Source organism: Anarrhichthys ocellatus, unplaced genomic scaffold (genome assembly GCF_004355925.1).
Source record: "Anarrhichthys ocellatus isolate YVR2014 unplaced genomic scaffold, GSC_Weel_1.0 scaffold17, whole genome shotgun sequence".
Lineage (NCBI taxonomy): Eukaryota > Metazoa > Chordata > Actinopteri > Perciformes > Anarhichadidae > Anarrhichthys > Anarrhichthys ocellatus.
Window position 1 is genome coordinate 8,053,662 of NW_022280047.1, and position 17,964 is coordinate 8,071,625.

At 44.7% G+C, this 17,964-nt stretch overlaps 3 protein-coding genes across 4 annotated transcripts in view; 1 reads left to right on the top strand and 2 right to left on the bottom strand.

Annotated features, from left to right (window-relative positions):
• The window catches only part of vcp (valosin containing protein), a 9,042-nt gene extending 5,624 nt beyond the window's left edge, over positions 1–3,418 (top strand). Inside the window, exons 10-17 of the mRNA XM_031856336.1 lie at positions 587–699; positions 908–1,072; positions 1,171–1,293; positions 1,390–1,602; positions 1,721–2,029; positions 2,287–2,442; positions 2,547–2,701; positions 2,923–3,418. Coding sequence (XP_031712196.1) covers positions 587–699; positions 908–1,072; positions 1,171–1,293; positions 1,390–1,602; positions 1,721–2,029; positions 2,287–2,442; positions 2,547–2,701; positions 2,923–3,028 — 1,340 coding nt within the window. The 3' untranslated portion in view covers positions 3,029–3,418. The remainder of the gene's footprint in view (positions 1–586; positions 700–907; positions 1,073–1,170; positions 1,294–1,389; positions 1,603–1,720; positions 2,030–2,286; positions 2,443–2,546; positions 2,702–2,922) is intronic.
• A 158-nt stretch (positions 3,419–3,576) lies between these two features.
• On the bottom strand, positions 3,577–6,794 carry akr1a1a (aldo-keto reductase family 1, member A1a (aldehyde reductase)). Its single transcript, XM_031856340.1, has 9 exons — positions 6,725–6,794; positions 6,003–6,100; positions 5,790–5,909; positions 5,290–5,441; positions 4,982–5,177; positions 4,822–4,871; positions 4,594–4,743; positions 4,347–4,506; positions 3,577–4,064 (listed from the first exon to the last, which is right to left on the bottom strand). Exons 2-9 carry the CDS (start codon positions 6,081–6,083, stop codon positions 3,999–4,001), a joined length of 975 nt encoding a protein of 324 aa, XP_031712200.1. The 5' UTR covers positions 6,084–6,100; positions 6,725–6,794; the 3' UTR covers positions 3,577–3,998.
• A 1,679-nt stretch (positions 6,795–8,473) lies between these two features.
• Positions 8,474–17,834, bottom strand: dnajb5 (DnaJ heat shock protein family (Hsp40) member B5). 2 transcript variants are annotated; one of them, XM_031856792.1, is made up of 4 exons: positions 17,582–17,834; positions 15,888–16,180; positions 14,477–15,132; positions 8,474–10,491 (listed from the first exon to the last, which is right to left on the bottom strand). In XM_031856792.1, exons 2-4 carry the CDS (start codon positions 16,096–16,098, stop codon positions 10,258–10,260), a joined length of 1,101 nt encoding a protein of 366 aa, XP_031712652.1. In that variant the 5' UTR covers positions 16,099–16,180; positions 17,582–17,834; the 3' UTR covers positions 8,474–10,257. The 2 variants fall into 2 exon arrangements, with proteins under 2 accessions (XP_031712652.1, XP_031712651.1); XM_031856791.1 differs by having other exon boundaries at positions 17,038–17,834.
• Positions 17,835–17,964: the final 130 nt, after the last annotated feature.

Here is a 17,964-nt window from a genome sequence, read left to right on the forward strand (position 1 = left end):
GTGTGTGTGTGTGTGTGTGTGTGTGTGTGTGTGTGTGTGTGTGTGTGTATAAAATTATATTCGCAGTAACGGTGTGATCAATGTAGCAGAATCCTCTTCATCTCCAGCTAATTTCTAATGTAATTTTTAACAAACTGCTTCACTTAAGTAGAGTTGTGCACCTGAGAAATGTCCCTACAATAGACCCAAAGTTCTTTCTTAGTATTTTATTTTACACCACTCGGAGCTGCTCTGTGTGTCTGGTTCACTCCAGCATGTCTCCATATCACTGATTAAAACTGCTGACTGCTGTTTATGTTGTTGGCTCTGCAGTTCAATAGTGGGTCAGTTTCTCACAGTTTTAAAGGCGCGTAATGGGCCGTCTCTGACAGCTTCGACAAACGGTTAGGATTGAATCTTGCCCATTCAAATACTGACACTTTGAATAGATTTACTTTTAATTTGGTTGCTTTTACAACTTGTGTACAACTTGAGATGTTACTTCTGCTGCCACGTCATTAGAGAGGAGACAATGAGTAATGATAATTCCAGCCGACTGCCTTATTGCTCTCAGTCTGAACTAATAAGCGTGTGTTTGAACCTCCAGGCCGTTTTGATAGGGAAGTGGACATTGGCATCCCCGACGCCACCGGCAGATTGGAAATACTCCAGATTCACACCAAGAACATGAAACTGTCTGATGATGTTGACTTGGAACAGGTCTGGTCATATTATTGTTTTCCTCTAGTGAGGTGACGCAACACCACACACTGCTTCATGTGTCACGTCATGTGCTTTATATCTAGTTCTCACGGAATGTATTTCATTTTGAATGGCCGTAGCAGTGTTCATGGTTGTACTTAATGAAGGTGCGTCTTATAGGATACTGGACATGAATGTAACGCTGTGCTCTGCATCTTGTATGTAGGTGGCCAATGAGACCCACGGACACGTGGGAGCAGATCTGGCTGCTCTCTGCTCTGAGGCGGCCCTGCAAGCCATCAGGAAGAAGATGGACCTGATTGACCTTGAGGATGAGACCATTGATGCTGAAGTCATGAACTCTCTTGCTGTCACTATGGATGACTTCAAGGTAAGAGCTGTGATACGGTCCTGGTGTGTGTGGTGCAAGTAATACGTTTTCAATTGGCCTTCTGAGCCCTTACTGTCATGCTCCACGCTGTCTTCCAGTGGGCCCTGAGCCAGAGCAATCCATCTGCTCTGAGGGAGACGGTTGTTGAGGTTCCCAACATCACCTGGGAGGACATCGGCGGTCTGGATGACGTCAAGAGGGAGCTACAGGAGTTGGTGCAGGTATGAACCTCTTCCAGAAGTAAGATGGATGCGTCACAAACCGTAAAATTAGAATGTTTTCTCTTACTGTGTTCTTTGTCCTCTCCTTAAATTCAGTACCCAGTGGAGCACCCAGACAAGTTCCTCAAGTTTGGCATGACCCCATCCAAGGGTGTGCTGTTCTACGGTCCCCCTGGTTGTGGTAAGACTCTGCTGGCCAAAGCCATCGCCAACGAGTGCCAGGCCAATTTCATCTCCATCAAAGGACCGGAGCTGCTCACCATGTGGTTTGGGGAGTCTGAGGCCAACGTCAGAGAGATCTTTGACAAGGTGAGCATGTTGCTGGGGTGTCTGTCGTAGAACAACCACATCCATTTAATGTTTGCAGCTAATTTCAATCCACACAATTCACGTCTAAAATGAAAACCGTCTTGTGTGATGTTTCCAGGCTCGTCAAGCAGCCCCATGCGTGCTCTTCTTTGATGAGCTCGACTCCATAGCCAAGGCCCGCGGTGGCAACGTGGGCGACGGTGGCGGAGCAGCCGACCGCGTCATCAACCAGATCCTGACCGAGATGGACGGAATGTCCAGCAAGAAGAATGTCTTCATCATCGGAGCCACGAACAGACCAGACATCATCGACCCGGCCATCCTGAGACCCGGCCGTCTGGATCAGCTGATCTACATTCCCCTGCCCGACGAGAAGAGCAGGATGAGCATCCTGAAGGCCAACCTCCGCAAGAGCCCCATCAGCAAGGTGACAGCGCTGCCACTTATAGTTGCAGTTTCTTGTGCTTCTTTCTGTCATTGGAATTTAGATTTTTATCTCTGGCCTATCATGTTGCTTCTTAGATCAAGTGTTTTTTAGAATCCTCCCTGTTTATGTTAAAAGAAATATCAGGTTTGTTAATGAAGAAAAAAATATTCAGATTTAATAAACTTCATCGGCATTGAGTCTGAAGATGATCCAAATATGTATGGTATATTTCTAAACTTCTGCTCTGTTTTTGGTAGGATGTGGACTTGGACTTCTTGGCCAAGATGACCAATGGCTTCTCTGGAGCAGATCTTACGGAGATCTGCCAGCGGGCGTGTAAGCTGGCCATCAGAGAGTGCATCGAGAACGAGATCCGCAGAGAGAGGGAGAGGCAGACCAACCCGTCCGCTATGGTCAGTGGGCTTGTTCTGTCGCCTGGATGAGCATCTGCACTCTGATGCTGCCTCAGATATTTAGCAATCCAATAACACTCTCGTATATGTTTTTATTTCCAAAGGAGGTGGAAGAGGAGGATCCTGTGCCAGAGATCAGGAAAGACCACTTTGAGGAGGCAATGCGATTTGCTCGTCGCTCCGTCAGCGACAACGACATCCGCAAATATGAGATGTTTGCTCAGACACTGCAGCAGAGCCGAGGCTTTGGCAGCTTCAGGTACGTTTCCTCACATCATGTACTAGCGTGACTGTTGTTGTCGGCAGCTGTGTATTTAAGTCTTCTGTCTCTTGTTGCATTAGAAATGATCTGCATGTTTGTAAATGGCTTCATCCTACTAGTCATGGCATTTTCTTAGACTCACTGACTACAAAAGGTAGTTATTGCCAGAAACACTAATTTCCATATCACGGAGAAATGGACTCTTATTTCTCCTCCAGGTTTCCCTCCACTGCTCCAGGCGGCAGCGGTCCAACCCACGGCTCAGGGGGAACCGGCAGCGGTCCGGTGTTCAATGAAGACAACGACGATGACCTTTACGGATAAATGTACACTGCCCCACTGTGGTCAGTACCGGGATCACACCTGTACAAATTCTCACCAGATTCCACATTTTTAGGACTTTGTGCTTCTTTCATGTGTTCCTTTTTTTTGTATGACTTCCCTTGGAGAAAGCATGTAGCCGCTTGTTTTGCCCTGGCTTTGATGTGGGTGGGGATAAGGGGAGGATGTTGGAAATGGAAGGTGAGTGACTGATGCAGATTAGGGAGGGGGGATGGGGGTGGGGGGGGGATGTTTTGAGTGGCCTCATTCTCAATATATCACAACCAACATGAATGGCTTTAGTGATGGGATTCTATGCTAGACTATAAGAAAGAAAAGAAAAAAACATATTGCTAATGACTTCCCCTTTTTTTTTTTTTTTCTTTTTTTTTTTTTTTTTTTTTTTTTTTTTTTAAATAAACAGTAGCATATAATGTATTACAAATTTGTCAAGGTTATGTTGTTGAAAATAAAATCTCACAAAATGGAAGTGTCATCAGTGTCTGTTTGAAACTTCTTTTTGATACAGAGTTCATGTGCAGTCTGTCTGATTCAAAGATATTTAATAGTTTTACAGATGAGGATGTGTTCTCACAATAGTTATACACTTAATACTACGATGAGAAGGTCATGATTTACATTCATTAATCAGAAGTGAAAAGTTTAACCTCTGACAGCATTGCCTCTGCTGTGGTTCACTGATGCTTTGCCCATCACTGTGAAACAGGCAGGTGATCAAAGCTATTTGGGCAGAGCGGCAGTTCTGTTGCCGACTACAGCATTATGGTGTCTGAAAAGTCATTTTTTCAGCAGACAAGTGACTGAAAACTTATTTTAAGCTCTTCTGCAAATGTAGTCTATAATATTAATTCAATCCAACACAAAAAAGGAAACTGCATTTTGAGCATATTTTAATTTAGTTTAGATATTTGTTTTCTTCAGAAAAACAACACTGCGTTCCTTGATTGTAGGCTCAGTAAGGATCATTGAAGGGAAAATGTGGGTGCTCTGCATCTCTCCACACTCTCTTGCCGTCCCTCTGTAAAAAGAAAAGAATGAGTTGTTCTCACTTTGTAGCTATAAATGAGAATTTGTTTACAACATACAGTCTGGACTAGACCCAGAATCCTATGCAGCTTTCTAAGAAAGAGTATCCACTGTTAATCACAGACTCATGGAGATCTAAATTGGGCCGATCTGTCAGCCACGCCGTGTCATTTGAGTTAATTTTGGACTGAGACTGCTGTGGTACGTACATAAGGGCTCTGCCTGGGAAGTCCTGGTAAAAATGTTGTGAGGTGTCATAAGATCAGGGACTCACCTCGACAGTTGGAACGATGAAGCGCTCGTTGTGGTTAAAGGTTTCAATGAGCTTCATGTCGTCTTCTGACAGAGAAAAGTCAAACACCTGCAAGTTCTGCTGGATCCTGGAGGGCGTCACACTTTTAGGGATGCACACAACCCCCCTCTGAACGTTCCACCTAACAGGACACCGAAGAGGTCAGGGTGTGATCTGATTGTACATCTCAGTTTACAAGTTGCTTTGAAGTTGAGTCTTTGAGTCTTACCTGAGAATGAGCTGGGCAGGTGTTTTCTGATATCTCTTTGCGACAGCAGCCAGTCCAGGATCCTGCAGCACACTTGGTTCATCAGGAGAGGCCCAGGGTCTGTCCCCGCTGCCCAGAGGACTGTAGGCTGTCACACAAACTGCGACTGACCTGTGGCAGAGGTTTATGCACGCTTAATAACACAACAGGACGATATTTGATAATGTGTTTAACTGCAGTTACACTGACCGACAGTGAGACAGGAGATCTGCTTGAGACAAATAAGGATGGCATTCCACCTGCGGCACAATGAGACAGTTAACACTTTTTCTTAATTACACTTTCTCTATTGTCAATAACACCTTATCAAATGTATTCATGGTGGCCTATGAAGAAAGCCACATCATACCTGGTTCACCACAGGTTTGTGTCTGGCCATGTTGATGATGTCATCAGTCTGCCTGGCGTTGAAGTTGGACAGTCCTATAGCTTTGACCAGACCTTTGTCCACTAGGCTCTCCAAGGCTGCCCAAGTGTCTCTGTAGTGTGTGTCAGAGTAACAAATACTACCATCTTCTCGTCGAGGCATCAGCTCCTTCCCACGCCTAAGGCATCCGACATACACAAAGAGTAATGGCGTAAATGTCGTCTCACTTTGATCCACACAACGTTTATCCATGTGGACACAAAATCAGTGAATTGTGTGCAGCTGCTCACTGAAATGCCATGGGCCAGTGCATGAGGTACAGGTCCAAGTAGGACAGACCCAGGTGGGCCAGAGTGGTCCTACACGCTTCCTCAACATCCTCCGGGTCATGTTTGGTGTTCCACAGTTTGGATGTTATGAACACCTCCTCTCGACACAGAGCCTGGAGGGAAGAGGATGATTGGTATACAAAAGATTCACGTTTCAAAAGAGACATACCTGATAGTTAAAGGTAGTGTCAGATATACGCTTGAATCAGAGACTGAGCATTGCAGGTGTATCGTGTAAATATTTCAGCAACACTTGCTCTGATAATAACATTCAGTCAATTATACCAGAAACAGAATATCTGCAACGATGTTGACTCTGTTTGCGCTTTCTATTAATTCAAACTGTGTGACGTGGTTGATAGCACCAGAGCAAGCAAGTGGATCTTGAGATTAGTTTTGTCAACTGCTGTTTCCAAGGTCAAGAATGAATTTCTGATTCAGGCTGAACGAGAGTGCCTCACCTTCCCAGGGCCGACCCTGATAGCCAGAGCCTCTCCCACCTCCTGTTCGTTGCTGTATGCAGCAGCACAGTCAATGTGTTTGTACCCACAGTCCAAAGCTTCCAGCACTGCCTGCTTCACCTGAGAACACACGGACACAATCCAAACACTATTTATCTTCTAAAATAACAACTTCCAGAAAAACAAAGCGTGTAGGGGTTTTGCTCGTTGTACCTGTCCTGGAGCGCTCTTCCATGTGCCGAGTCCGACCATGGGCATCTTCTGCCCTGATGAGAGAGTCACAAAGGCGCTCATGTTTCAACCCTGAGGACCTGATGGAGGAAAGACAGAGAAGTGGTGAGAGGTGTTCACATGTAGACTCCTATGAAATTGGCCCAGTCATTGTGTGACTAACTGTGTCAATGATTATCACTCACATCTCAACTCATTAACTCCTGCATTAGTGGGGGTTGTGTGTGCACATACACTCTATAGCCTTTCACCCAGCAGGAGCCATCAAATTCAGCCCACAAAGCAGCAAAACATACCACTCGGTGCCCTGCTTTCTGTCATTTGTTTTGTCACTTCCTGTGTTTCAGTGGAAACATAAACCCTCTGTGAACACAGCGTTATTGCCAGAAATAGCTGATACAGGGATATGGCATTAGTCACAGCGTGGTGTCACTGCAGCACAAATCTGAACCTTTCCACGCTTCACTAATTGTCTGCTACATGCTTACCATGTGATGTACACACACATGCACAAACAGTAATCATCAACCACTGCATGTTGTTTCACATGATCAGAATCTCTTAACACAGATCACCTGCCCTGACTGCCTCCTGACCCAGCAACAGAACAGAGCGTGTCATTTATTAATTATCTAACGCAGTACGGAGATTAAACAGAGTGAATTAAAGTCTCTTTATTTTTCAGTCCAGACTTGAGTTCTTACCTGGTACTCTGGTAGATGGAGCAGTGATCCGCTGAAGGTAGCTGTCCGTCTGCACTTCAACAGGCTCAGGTCAAAGTCTGCCTTGTGTTGTTCTATACCTCAAACTGTTGGAACATGTCCAAATGGTATCCTCGAAATAGCACAAAGTCCAACGTATATTGCCAATGTTTGATCTGGCCGGTTTCTAAAGATAAAGACCTGATGTCAGATCAGTTAGTTTGTTTGTGTAACCCATTGGAAAATAGTTACTATAATATTTAGGATTATCTCCATTCACTGATCATTATGTTAATTGGAAAATGACCACATCTTTTATTTTATCCCCCTTTATTTTATTTGGTATTTAATTTATTATTTGGTTTTAGCTCAGAGATCTAATTTTGCATTGTAAGGGTTATATTGGAAGAAACTTTGACAACAGCCAAAGTTATTGGTTCAAGACTGAATAAGTGATTGCCATAGGTGCCTATGGTACCTATGGCATAGGTGCGTCTCTCAGACTAGAGAGACGCACGCAGTCTGACCTGACGGCAAGCGAAGCACGGAGAAAGAACATCAGAGACACTGAAATGACATACTACACGTTACTTGTGTTTTATGTTAAAACTAATTGAATAAGTCATAGTTCAGTCAGACATTGAAAGACCCTGAGAACAGTGGACCCTCGTTTTATTCGTTTCTTTTCTCGGCTAGGTTTTTTGGATATCCCTGAATCCTGGATTGGATTTTGGACTCCTCACTGGATTGGATTGGATTTTCTCCCTGAAGAGGGGGATGGCGAGCCACCCATGTGAACAACTGGATTTAAGGACCCTTGAAATGCTTCACCTGCCCTGCTATCAGTGTGGTAGGACTGAGTGGAGAAGCCGCACAGAACAATTGAACAGAACATTATTTTTTTCCTTTGGGAGGAGAAGCATTTTATTTTATTTAGGGTGCACCCAGTTTAAAAGACATTTCAAACAGAAAAAGGTTGAATGCCAGTAGTACTAAAGTTGTTCTACTAAATGTATGTTATTACAATCATCTTGCTCTAAACTTAACTCTGTTTACTCATTGTGGTGTCCTATTATTGTTCATGACCTCTCCTTACGAATCTAGATGCTGGTCCAGTGGGCACTTACCTCACAGTTGGGTTACATTTGCATGCACATCATTTCAGTTGTGAGTCTTAATGATGTTTTTCAGGATGTAATGTTGAGAAACCTTGTTATTCATATCCCTGTATGCATGATCCAGGTTTATCATCATCTTCATTCCTCAACATCTCATCCACTCTTTTCTATTCCAACAGAGAATGAGCAATAGTGGAGTAAGTAACAGTGCCAATACAACGATGTAAAAATGTTCCCTTACACGTAACAAATCCTGCAGCTAAATGTACTTAAAACATCAAAAGTAGTTTCTACAGAAAAATGGCCCCTGTGACTGATATAGTATTAAATGTGACGTTATAAGATGTAATACGGATGCATCCATGTGTAAGCAGTATTTTACTGTTGTAGCTGGTCCAGGTTGAGCCTGCATAAGATAACATGTTAGAAGTCTAAATGGAAAGTCTCTCCTTGGTGGAGCTGCTAAATTATGCTAAGCTAGTATTTTCTAAGCACATCACATTTCTCATGTAAAATGTTAAATCTGGAAAGTATCTATAGCTGTATATTATTTAAACATATTCATTAAGGGGAATATTTGAGGTGCACAACAAACCAAAGCCGTACCTAAAGAGAAACTCAAATAACACAACCGTTAGGTTCACACATTTGGTTTATTTGTTGCCATTTTGAAAAGATCATAAATATTGTCAAATGCACATAAGCAGTGACAGTCTCTCCGCAGCAGCACTTGTGCATTCTGCTTGCAGCCACAATCCAGCGTCCCCGCAGGCTCCGAGAGGCAGGAGGCTCACACACTCAGACAAGCCATTCAAGTCTCCCCCGTCATCTCATAGTTCAGTCAGTATCTTTCTAGACATAAAAGTGCATTTATCAACAAGTTGCATTCAAACATTTTCCCATACACGTGATGTATACGACCTCCTAGTGCTGTCTGCATAAACCATACTCACACATACACCTTATCATAGCTATAAACTACAGTAGGAAGAGCTGAAGAGCCCCCTGCAGCTGAGACAGAGAATTGCTGCTGCAATATTACAAAACATTGTTTCCTAAACAGTGTTTTCTACTTGAAAAAACAGATGTTGAATGTACACATGTTGAGAAGCAGTTATAAAATCACAAACTGAAACCATAAAACCGAAAAGTAGACACCAAGGGGGGGTCTATCTTTAGCACTGCCCACAGTAGCACCGAGACATGGCCTTCAAATGGCACAAGAGAGAGCAGAATATAAACAACAAAGATGGGTTTCCCAGAGAAATCTCCACTATTTGTCAGTACTCGTTTGGTATCAAATCTCTCCCTAAAAATGTCCTTGCTCACATACAGTTCACAATGGTCATTGACATTACATTGCTTACTTACTGTTATTCCAAGATCACCAACTCGAAATGTCTAACACGGCATAGGGCATCATCTGTTGTGCACTTAACATGGCTGGTCGTGTTGTTACAGTGTGACTTGTGTGTGTGTGTGTGTGTGTTCACATAGTATGTGGTATCTCACCAGGCTAAGGCACCTAAATGTCCCTCAGATAGCGAGCCAGGCTATTCAGGTCAGAAGGGAACGCACCCATATCATGTGCAGATTGTATTGTCCAAGCTTACACTGCTGTTATTGTACGTGATTGTCATTCCTAGATTTTCAAATGCAGCTGAGATGCGTTAACATACGTGGGACTCTAAGTGCGCTGTGGAGTTGATCGCATCAGAATACAATTGATTTTAGCGGAGATAGGTCTTACTAAATGGCCTACACACTTCAAGCCGGATGCTTTATCACACTGAAAACATGAGAAAAGCAGGTGGTGGGGGGAGTTGTGTTAAAACCGGGGTTTGCACCGAACACACTGAAGCTGCTGGTAGACTCACGGTATAAGTAAAGTAACAAGTAACCCATTTGAGACTTCCTCTGTAACAGAAAATCCTGGAAAAAATGTTTCTTTTAAAAAAAATATCTCACACTTCATCCTATTATAAAAAGACGAGGATCAAAGAGTTGGACAGCATATAAAATCACTGATAAATCCGTAAAAAACAGAGTTAAGAAAAGACTGGTAAAAGCCATTATTGTGGGGAGCCCATCCTCAGCACCGCTCCACTGCAGTGTGTGTGTGTGTGTGTGTGTGTGTGTGTGTGTGTGTGTGTGTGCTTGTGCCAAAACAAACACAAATAATCACATCTTGAAACTGCCATTCGTCTAGGCATTCTTCCTTCATCCTCCCACTGTGAAGTTCCTACAAACAACAGCGTCTGCTCAGTGCTGCGTGCATTAACTCAAGACATGGGGACTGCAAGTTGGGAAGGGAAAACTACAATGAGGGTCAAAATTGGAGTATCAAGGGCTGGTTTTCTGGGTTTGGGCCATTTAGTCTGGAGTGTTTGTTGGTGGAGGGGTTGAAGGTGAGTCTTCCTATGACTGGGGGAGGTGTTGTCGGATAATCTCTCTGGACTGAGGGGGAATCCTGTCGGGAAAACGAACAGAAAACTCCACAATGAGGTCGCCGCGCTGTGATGGGTTCTTGGGGAAAGGCAGGCCTTCCCCTCTGAATCGCTTCACCGTCCCTGGCTTGATGATGTCGTGACAGGGGAGCGAGATGATGCGGTTTTCCAGCGTGGGAATGCTAACTGTGCAGCCACACAACGCCTGCAGGAGAGGAGATTGAGAGGGTTAACATCTTTAGTAGCAATGAAGTGCCAAAGCCATGAATATCTCGATGACTTCATGTTTCCATGAACTAAAAACTTTAGTTCATCTTTTCTCAGTAGGTCAACCTAACAAGTCAAACTTCATGTTTTCTGAGTGTGCTCATTGTGTCTGTGTGTGAGTGAGTGAGTGAGTGAGTGAGTGAGTGAGTGAGTGAATGAGTGAATGAATGAGAGAGAGAGAAAGTAGGCATATCGTTTTAGAATGAACTGCAGCACTGTGGGTCTACATAACAGCATTTGGAACAAAAAACATGACTTGGCAGTGGAACAGTTGTGTGTGTGTGTGTGTGTGTGTGTGTGTGTGTGTGTAAGCATGTCAGTGTTGGAGGGGCTACACATTACACTGGGGACTAATTTTAGCAACAGTCTCATGACCGGGACTAATGAAGTGAGGGAGGAATCGGCTGAGCCTGTAAATAGTTGGAGGGCTTGTCAAATGGGCTGGCAGGACGAGTGGAGAGAACACACACACACACACACACACACACGCACACTAAGCCTCACCTTCTAATCACAAGGACTGATGATAACCAGTCAGAGCATAGAGCGCTAAACTAAACACGGAGACCTGAGGTTATCTCAACTTCACAGGCTTTCCAGTTAGCATCACTCGCCAGATTTGCACTGAATAGAATAAATATTTAAATCCACAACTTTGTGAATGAAACACCCTGATGAATAAAATACATAAAATGTATTTCCAAGCAACTGTTACAGAAGAATTTAGGGACAGTGAATAAATACCATAAAGGTGTGGAGAAAGGAAGACGGAGAGCCATTGTGGAGGATCTAAAAATAGAACGATAACTTGGAGACTACAATTACCCGGAAGAAAAAGAAGACATAAAGAGGAACTTATAAGTTGTTTTTTAAAGAATGATAGTGGGGCAACCAAGGGTTTGGGACACTGACCATGTGGTTGTGACACAACTTGAGTCTGGCTGATGTTAACCAGAGTTTAGCATTTCAACATGCTAACACTTCCAATTAGCAGTGATTGATTTTTGATTTGATTTGATACACTAGGTACAGCTGAGGCTGATGAAAATGTCTTTATTTTTTCATGTATTTGGTGATAAACCAAAGTGTTGGACTAATAAATGAAAAGTCAGGGGGTCAAAAAAATTATTACAATTCCTCCCGAGGGGAACATAAATGTGTGTTACACATTCCTTGGCAATCTATCCAAAAGTTATTGGGACATTTCATTGAAATCGCCAGATGTTGAACCAAAAAGTTCAAGTTCCCAAAAACACACCGACACTTGCTACCAATCATCTCGATGCAACCAGCCCCGCATGACTTGATGATGATTTTACTTGCATTGGCACATGCTTAACCTCTAACACCCAGTCCATATTATTACCGTGCATCAAGACTCCTTAAGGATTATGTTTTTATTGTCCAGTTTTTTTTTTTCCTTTCTGTCTTGGGACGGTCATGTGGACAGACGACGCTCAGTCGAGCAGAGCAGCTGCTTCAGAGGACAGACAAGGACAGCTTTCCAGCCATGACATCAGCCTCCTTTTCCTCGCGACATACATTAGGAGGTGATTTAGCCGATGACTGTGAGGGAGACTAGCGCTCATCCTCTTGTTATGAACGGCTCCATTCACCAACATGAGTCTTACACACAGAGACAGGTTGCCATGATGCTTGGCACACACTGCCAGCTGATCTGAGGGCCCACTGATTGCATAAGCCTCAGCTCAGACAACATCGCTCTAGAGACACAAACGCACACAGATACACGGTGGTTTTGCGATATTTGTGAGAATGATCTGTAGATTCATTCCCGAGGGCCGTATCCTGACGTTAACTCCACAGTTATGATCAGCCTTATTTTTTTGCTGAAAGGACAAATTAAAAGCGTCATTTATAATCCAGTGTGTCCTCACAAGGCTGTGGGCTGTCAATTCAGTCTACCTGAATACTGGTTGTTATTGCTGTATTTAAATGAACTAACAGGAGTGAACCACATGATTGTTAAAAAATGCACATGTTGCTTTACTCCCGCTGATTGAACATCTTCTAAAACCTTGGATAAATAGTATACTTGTGTTTCTGAATTCATATCAGAGGTAGAGCTGTAAAGAAAACAATTTGCCTTTAGAGCCCAACAGCTACAGTTAGCACCTATGTGTCTTTTTGCTGCTGAGCTAACACCACCACACTGCAGAGGCATCATTATATTAATGCCAAAAAGAGCCAGACTAAAGATCCAGATATAGGTCGGTTTCAGGGAAATCAATGTGTCAAATTCCCGCTTTGCTCTCTAACTGCTTCGGACTGCTGTCACATTAAAGACATTGCAGGGCTGGAAGTTGCCTCTAGCAGAGTCTCCCAGGAGTTTAAAGCTTGGTCAACGAGTTTGGCAGCACGAAATGAAGCCGCTCATCCAGGCATGGTCCAGACAGTATACAAGACTGAGCAACCAAATAGCAGGGGAATCTACAGCAGTCGAAATGAGACAAAATGACCGTATCTGCTTCCTCTTTGTCTTTTTTGTCCTTTAGAATGAGCTTGTTGGCTAGGTTTACTATCTGCCGGTGCATTGCATAACGTTTGCAACAGTATATGTGGCAGGTTGTCTGGTGTGCAGCATGTGCTGTGTTTCACTGCAGCATTTAGCATCACATCTTCACGGAAGCACAGCAGAGGAATATGAGCTCGTATTTGCTGTGGATACTGTATCATCTGACCCACTTCCCTAATATATTCCCCAGATACCCCCCCCCCCCCCCGCTCCTTTTCTCCCCCCCCCCCCCCCCCCCCACCCCCCCATCTTTAGCTGCACCAGACTTAAGTCTCTCATCTGGCTGCCATAGGAGCAGAGGACTTAGCTGAGGGAGTTCTGCAGTGTAAACTTAACCATTGTGCAGGTTTGATCAAGTGACATCTCCTACTTAATAAACTCCAATGTGCTCTCATTAACTAGGCTGTCTTCATAGATGTGTGCAGCCACCCTTGTTTACCGGTGAATTACTTCAGTCGGTGCTGCTTTTAGAGGAAAGCTGCTTTTAGAGGAAAGCCGTTTAAAATTGTCTTGAGTGAGGAACAAACAAGTCCCCCGGCATCTCCAGCTCTTTGAGAACACCTGCCATTAGGCCGACCAGGAGGAGCGGCGCAGGACAGTGAGTGGCAACGCTATTAGAAACATTAAAGCTTGTGTAATTCACAAACCGTTCAGAGCTGTGCTGGACCCGATGCCCTCGTAGGAGCGGCTAATTAAATGTCCTGCCAGTCACAGTAATAGCAGCCTGGATAGTCACCACTGTCACACTACAATCCATCTTTAAATGAGTGTGTTTGCAAATAAGCTAGAAGATGCGAGAGTGTGTGTGCGCGTGCGTGCATGATTCTTCCCCCTTGCAGCTTGATGTGGGCCTGCGTGCATGTGTGTTTATGGATATATATTCATAGAGCAGTGCAGAACAAGTGAGGACGATGGCTCTATGCCGGTCACACAAGGACACCACATTCCCGCTGCTTCTCTCACACTGCAGCGACAGAGACTCTGCAGTTCACTGATCCTGCACTCCAGCAACACACATACATACATACTCACTCTTCAATATGTTTTATGTATGACCACCCACCCAGGACATTTTACTATCATATCAATTACAGTCTCACCACTCCACCTCATCCACCGATTGCCCAGGTTGAGTGACAAGAACGTTACAAAGAAAAGGAGTGGAAAAGGTGTGCCATTTTTGAATATTTGTCAAAGCCTTTGCAGCTCAGTGAATACATTCAATTTCTGCCTAGTTTGCTCCACTGGGAATCAAACTCGCAACCTCAGCAGCATTATCTGCTCATCTACATCCAGAACCGTGACAAAGAGAGAGGACTGAAGATAGACGGAAGAGCGGATGGCAAGAGAGTAGAGAGATGGGTTCGATAAAAAGGGACAGACGCACCTCTTTTAGACTGATCTTGCAGTTAAAAATGATATTGGAGCCGTCTCTCTTGAAGTGGACGTGCCCTTTGTCTTTCAGCACAAAGGCTATGTCGGCAGGAATGTTCTCAGGGGTCTCGTCCCCCTCCTTTGGGAAGGTGATCTTGGTCCCCTCCTTCCATCCCTTCTTGATGATAATGTTAAGGATCTTGTCCTCTGTCCTCATGCTGCGACCATCTGGGTTCAGCCTGCGGCGGGTGATCTTCATGCGCTTGGTGCAGCCATGGAAGATCTCTTCCAGAGAGACCTTCAGCTCGTGGACCACCGGAGAGTCCTGGTGCTTTCGCCCTGTCCCCAGGCGCTCTGACGGCACCCCCCTCCTCCTGCGGCCCTCCCCTGGGAAGCCGTTGGTCACGCCCCCTGGAAAGCCGAACTGTCTCCCGATATGAGCGAAGGGATCATCCTCATCCACGTCCATGTCCTGCTCCGCATCGTGGTCGTTGTGGAAGGAGAAACCGTTAGAGCGGCCGTGGCTGCGGTTGGAGCCAAAAAACATGTCGAAAGGGTTAGAGCCTCCAAAGAAGGAGGCAAAAGTGGCATGGGGGTCTCCGTGGAAGGTGTAGTGGTACGTTGAGCCGCCATGAGCACCTGAAGAGCTGCTGCCTCCTGTCCTCAAACCTGAGAGAGAAAAGAGAGAGAGAAGAACATGAGTCCTTTGATGCACATGCACACTCAAATACCTACTATGCTGAAAGACACACATTAATATGAAGTAAGATTCCAGACACGGGACAATGTTCAGAAAAGACTGCGTGTGGGTAACAGCAGGGAGAAGAGCGCAGCCCACGTGGGCGGGAAGAATCCCACGGCATCACTGATCTTCCAACAGCGCTGGAGGAGTAGAGCAACTCATAAAATACCAGGTCACTCCATCCAACACACTCACACAAATACACCTTTTAAACAGAGACACATGCAGAAAACACCCACAAATGCAAACTGCAGCAGCCGCAGCTATTCATATCTCAACCACGTAATGATCTTAAGCCATCTGTCTGTCAGCACACACACACACACACACACACACACACACACACACACACACACACACACACACACACACACCACTAGCAGCTGAGGTAGACTATAATGTATTAGAGCTAGTAAGTGTTGTAGACAACCACACACACACATTTCTGCACACAAACAAGACAACATGGAAGAGACACAGTATTATTACTTCAGTGACTGAAGCCCTCCACTGTGATATTAGATGCTGTTGAGCGATTTTAATAACAACTTAATAACTCATAACGCCTGTTTAACAAGGCCTGCACTCTCTGACCGCTTTCACTCAATGAACCTAGACAGACACAGACGGACAGATACATTACAGTCATTTTCAAACCCAGACATGACCCCTCCCTCCTCACCTTCCTCTCCTAGCTGATCGTAGACGACCCTCTTCTTGGGGTCACTGAGTACCTCATAGGCCTCTGCAATCTCCTTGAACTTCTCCTCGGCGTTGGCCTCCTTGTTCTTGTCAGGGTGGAAGCGCAGCGCCATGCGCCGGTAGGCCTTCTTGATCTCCTCCTCGTTAGAGCCCTTGGGGATGCCCAGGGTCTTGTAGTAGTCCTTCCCCATAGCTGCACACACGCATACACTTTCAGGATTGGGACCCCCCCTCCCCCCCCTGCCCCTCTTCAGCTCAGGCCGTGGTCAGTCACTGGTGAGATACAAGGTTACTGTTAGAGTCTGTTAACACTCCTCTCTCTCTCTATATATCTATATCTATATATATATATATATGCCCTGGCAGAGGTGCAGAGTGAACTCAAGAGCTCTCCTTCAGGGCTTTACTGTGAAATCTAGTTGGTGATAGTTGGAAATGAGAACACAGAGTGTTGGTTTTACTATCTGTTGCTATGGGGATGTGGTTGCAGAGGGATCCCCTTCATCTGATTTATCAACGGGCTTCTCTCTCTATCAGCTCAGCCTGGCAGGTAGCACACAGACGATGCTTGGGATAATTTGTCTCATGTGCACAGATTTTGACAAGTGATTTTGTGCATTAAATACATTTGACTTGGCTATTGGCTGATCCTACAGAAGGTCTGCCCCCAGATATGTTGTGTTAAACCAGCTGGAGGAGCTGTCAGACAGCCAGAAACCTCCTCACTGGGACACTGCGGTCCTCTAACAGGACAGTGTTTGACCAAGACAGAGAAAAAGTCCACGACAAGCCCCGTTACATCTATAACAATGTGATGTGCTGCTTATAATAGCCTGATCTCTTTTAGACAAAGAGCCGGCTGTCTATTTCAGTATACAACCCAAAATGATAAAGCCCGAAAATGTAGTCCCCACCGATAATCCAGACTCTCATTTACACCAAATATTAGTTCATACCGACTGATAAACCCGAGATATTTCCCATATTAAGCAATACAATGAAAAAAGGAAATATTAGTGAAAGAAGCCGGTTCAAAGACGTTACACGAGTTCCGGGCAACGCGAAAAATAGGACGCGGATTATGGAAGAAATGAGAATGAAAAATGAAAAAGACAAAGAGAAAACCCTACCAGAATGCTCAGCAATATCTGAAGAATATCGACACCAACATGTGTCCGGCTTTCTGTCCCGGTTTCCTCCGGTCTGCTTATCTGTCTGCCGCCCCGGCACCGCTGGGTCCTTATAAATTGACGTCAGGAGGATCACAGGCTCTGAAATAACCGGTGACCGAACACGGAGGCGCACCTGACGTCTCACTGGAAAACCTCGGACAACTGCCCGTGCAGCCTGCCACAAACTAACAGTGCATCCATCAGCTGATCGAAGAACTCACTGCTCCCGGGATTCACAGAGAAAACAGGGCAAAGTTCATCACCTTGTGATCTCGTCATGAATATACCCATCATTTAAAAAAAATCATACTCAACTTATTAAACGAGGCTGCAACGCGAGTTTACAAACAACTATATTTCCTAATCGTGGTTGGTAAATTGGTCAACTCCCCTTCCATGGTCCTGTTTTTTTTACCGGTCCGATCCCTGCGGTGTAAAATCGGATCTGATTTAGCCAGATTTCGCTTTAAAATGCATAAAAACAACAGATTAGTTGCCTTACCGAGCCCGCTGCTTTTCGTCCGATCGATAGTGGTCCTGTCTGTGTCTAAAATATCCGTTTGCAGTCTGGAGGGCACAGCCAGCCCTCTCAACCAGCAGGGCTCTTTGTTCAAGGTCTGCTCACAAACACACTCAGCACTCACACCGAGTTACATTTAAGGTGAAGTTATATTTATGTATATTACATATTATGTGGAAACAGAGCAGTGGCATTGCTTTGATATTGTCCTCTGGCCAGATCAGATCAGATCAGATCAGATCAGATCAGATCAGATCAGGCTGAGCAGGTAACAGAGTCATATTTGGAGAGAGAGAGAGAGAGAGAGTGAGATAGAGATATAGATAGAGATAGAGAGAGAGATAGATATAGATATAGATAGAGAT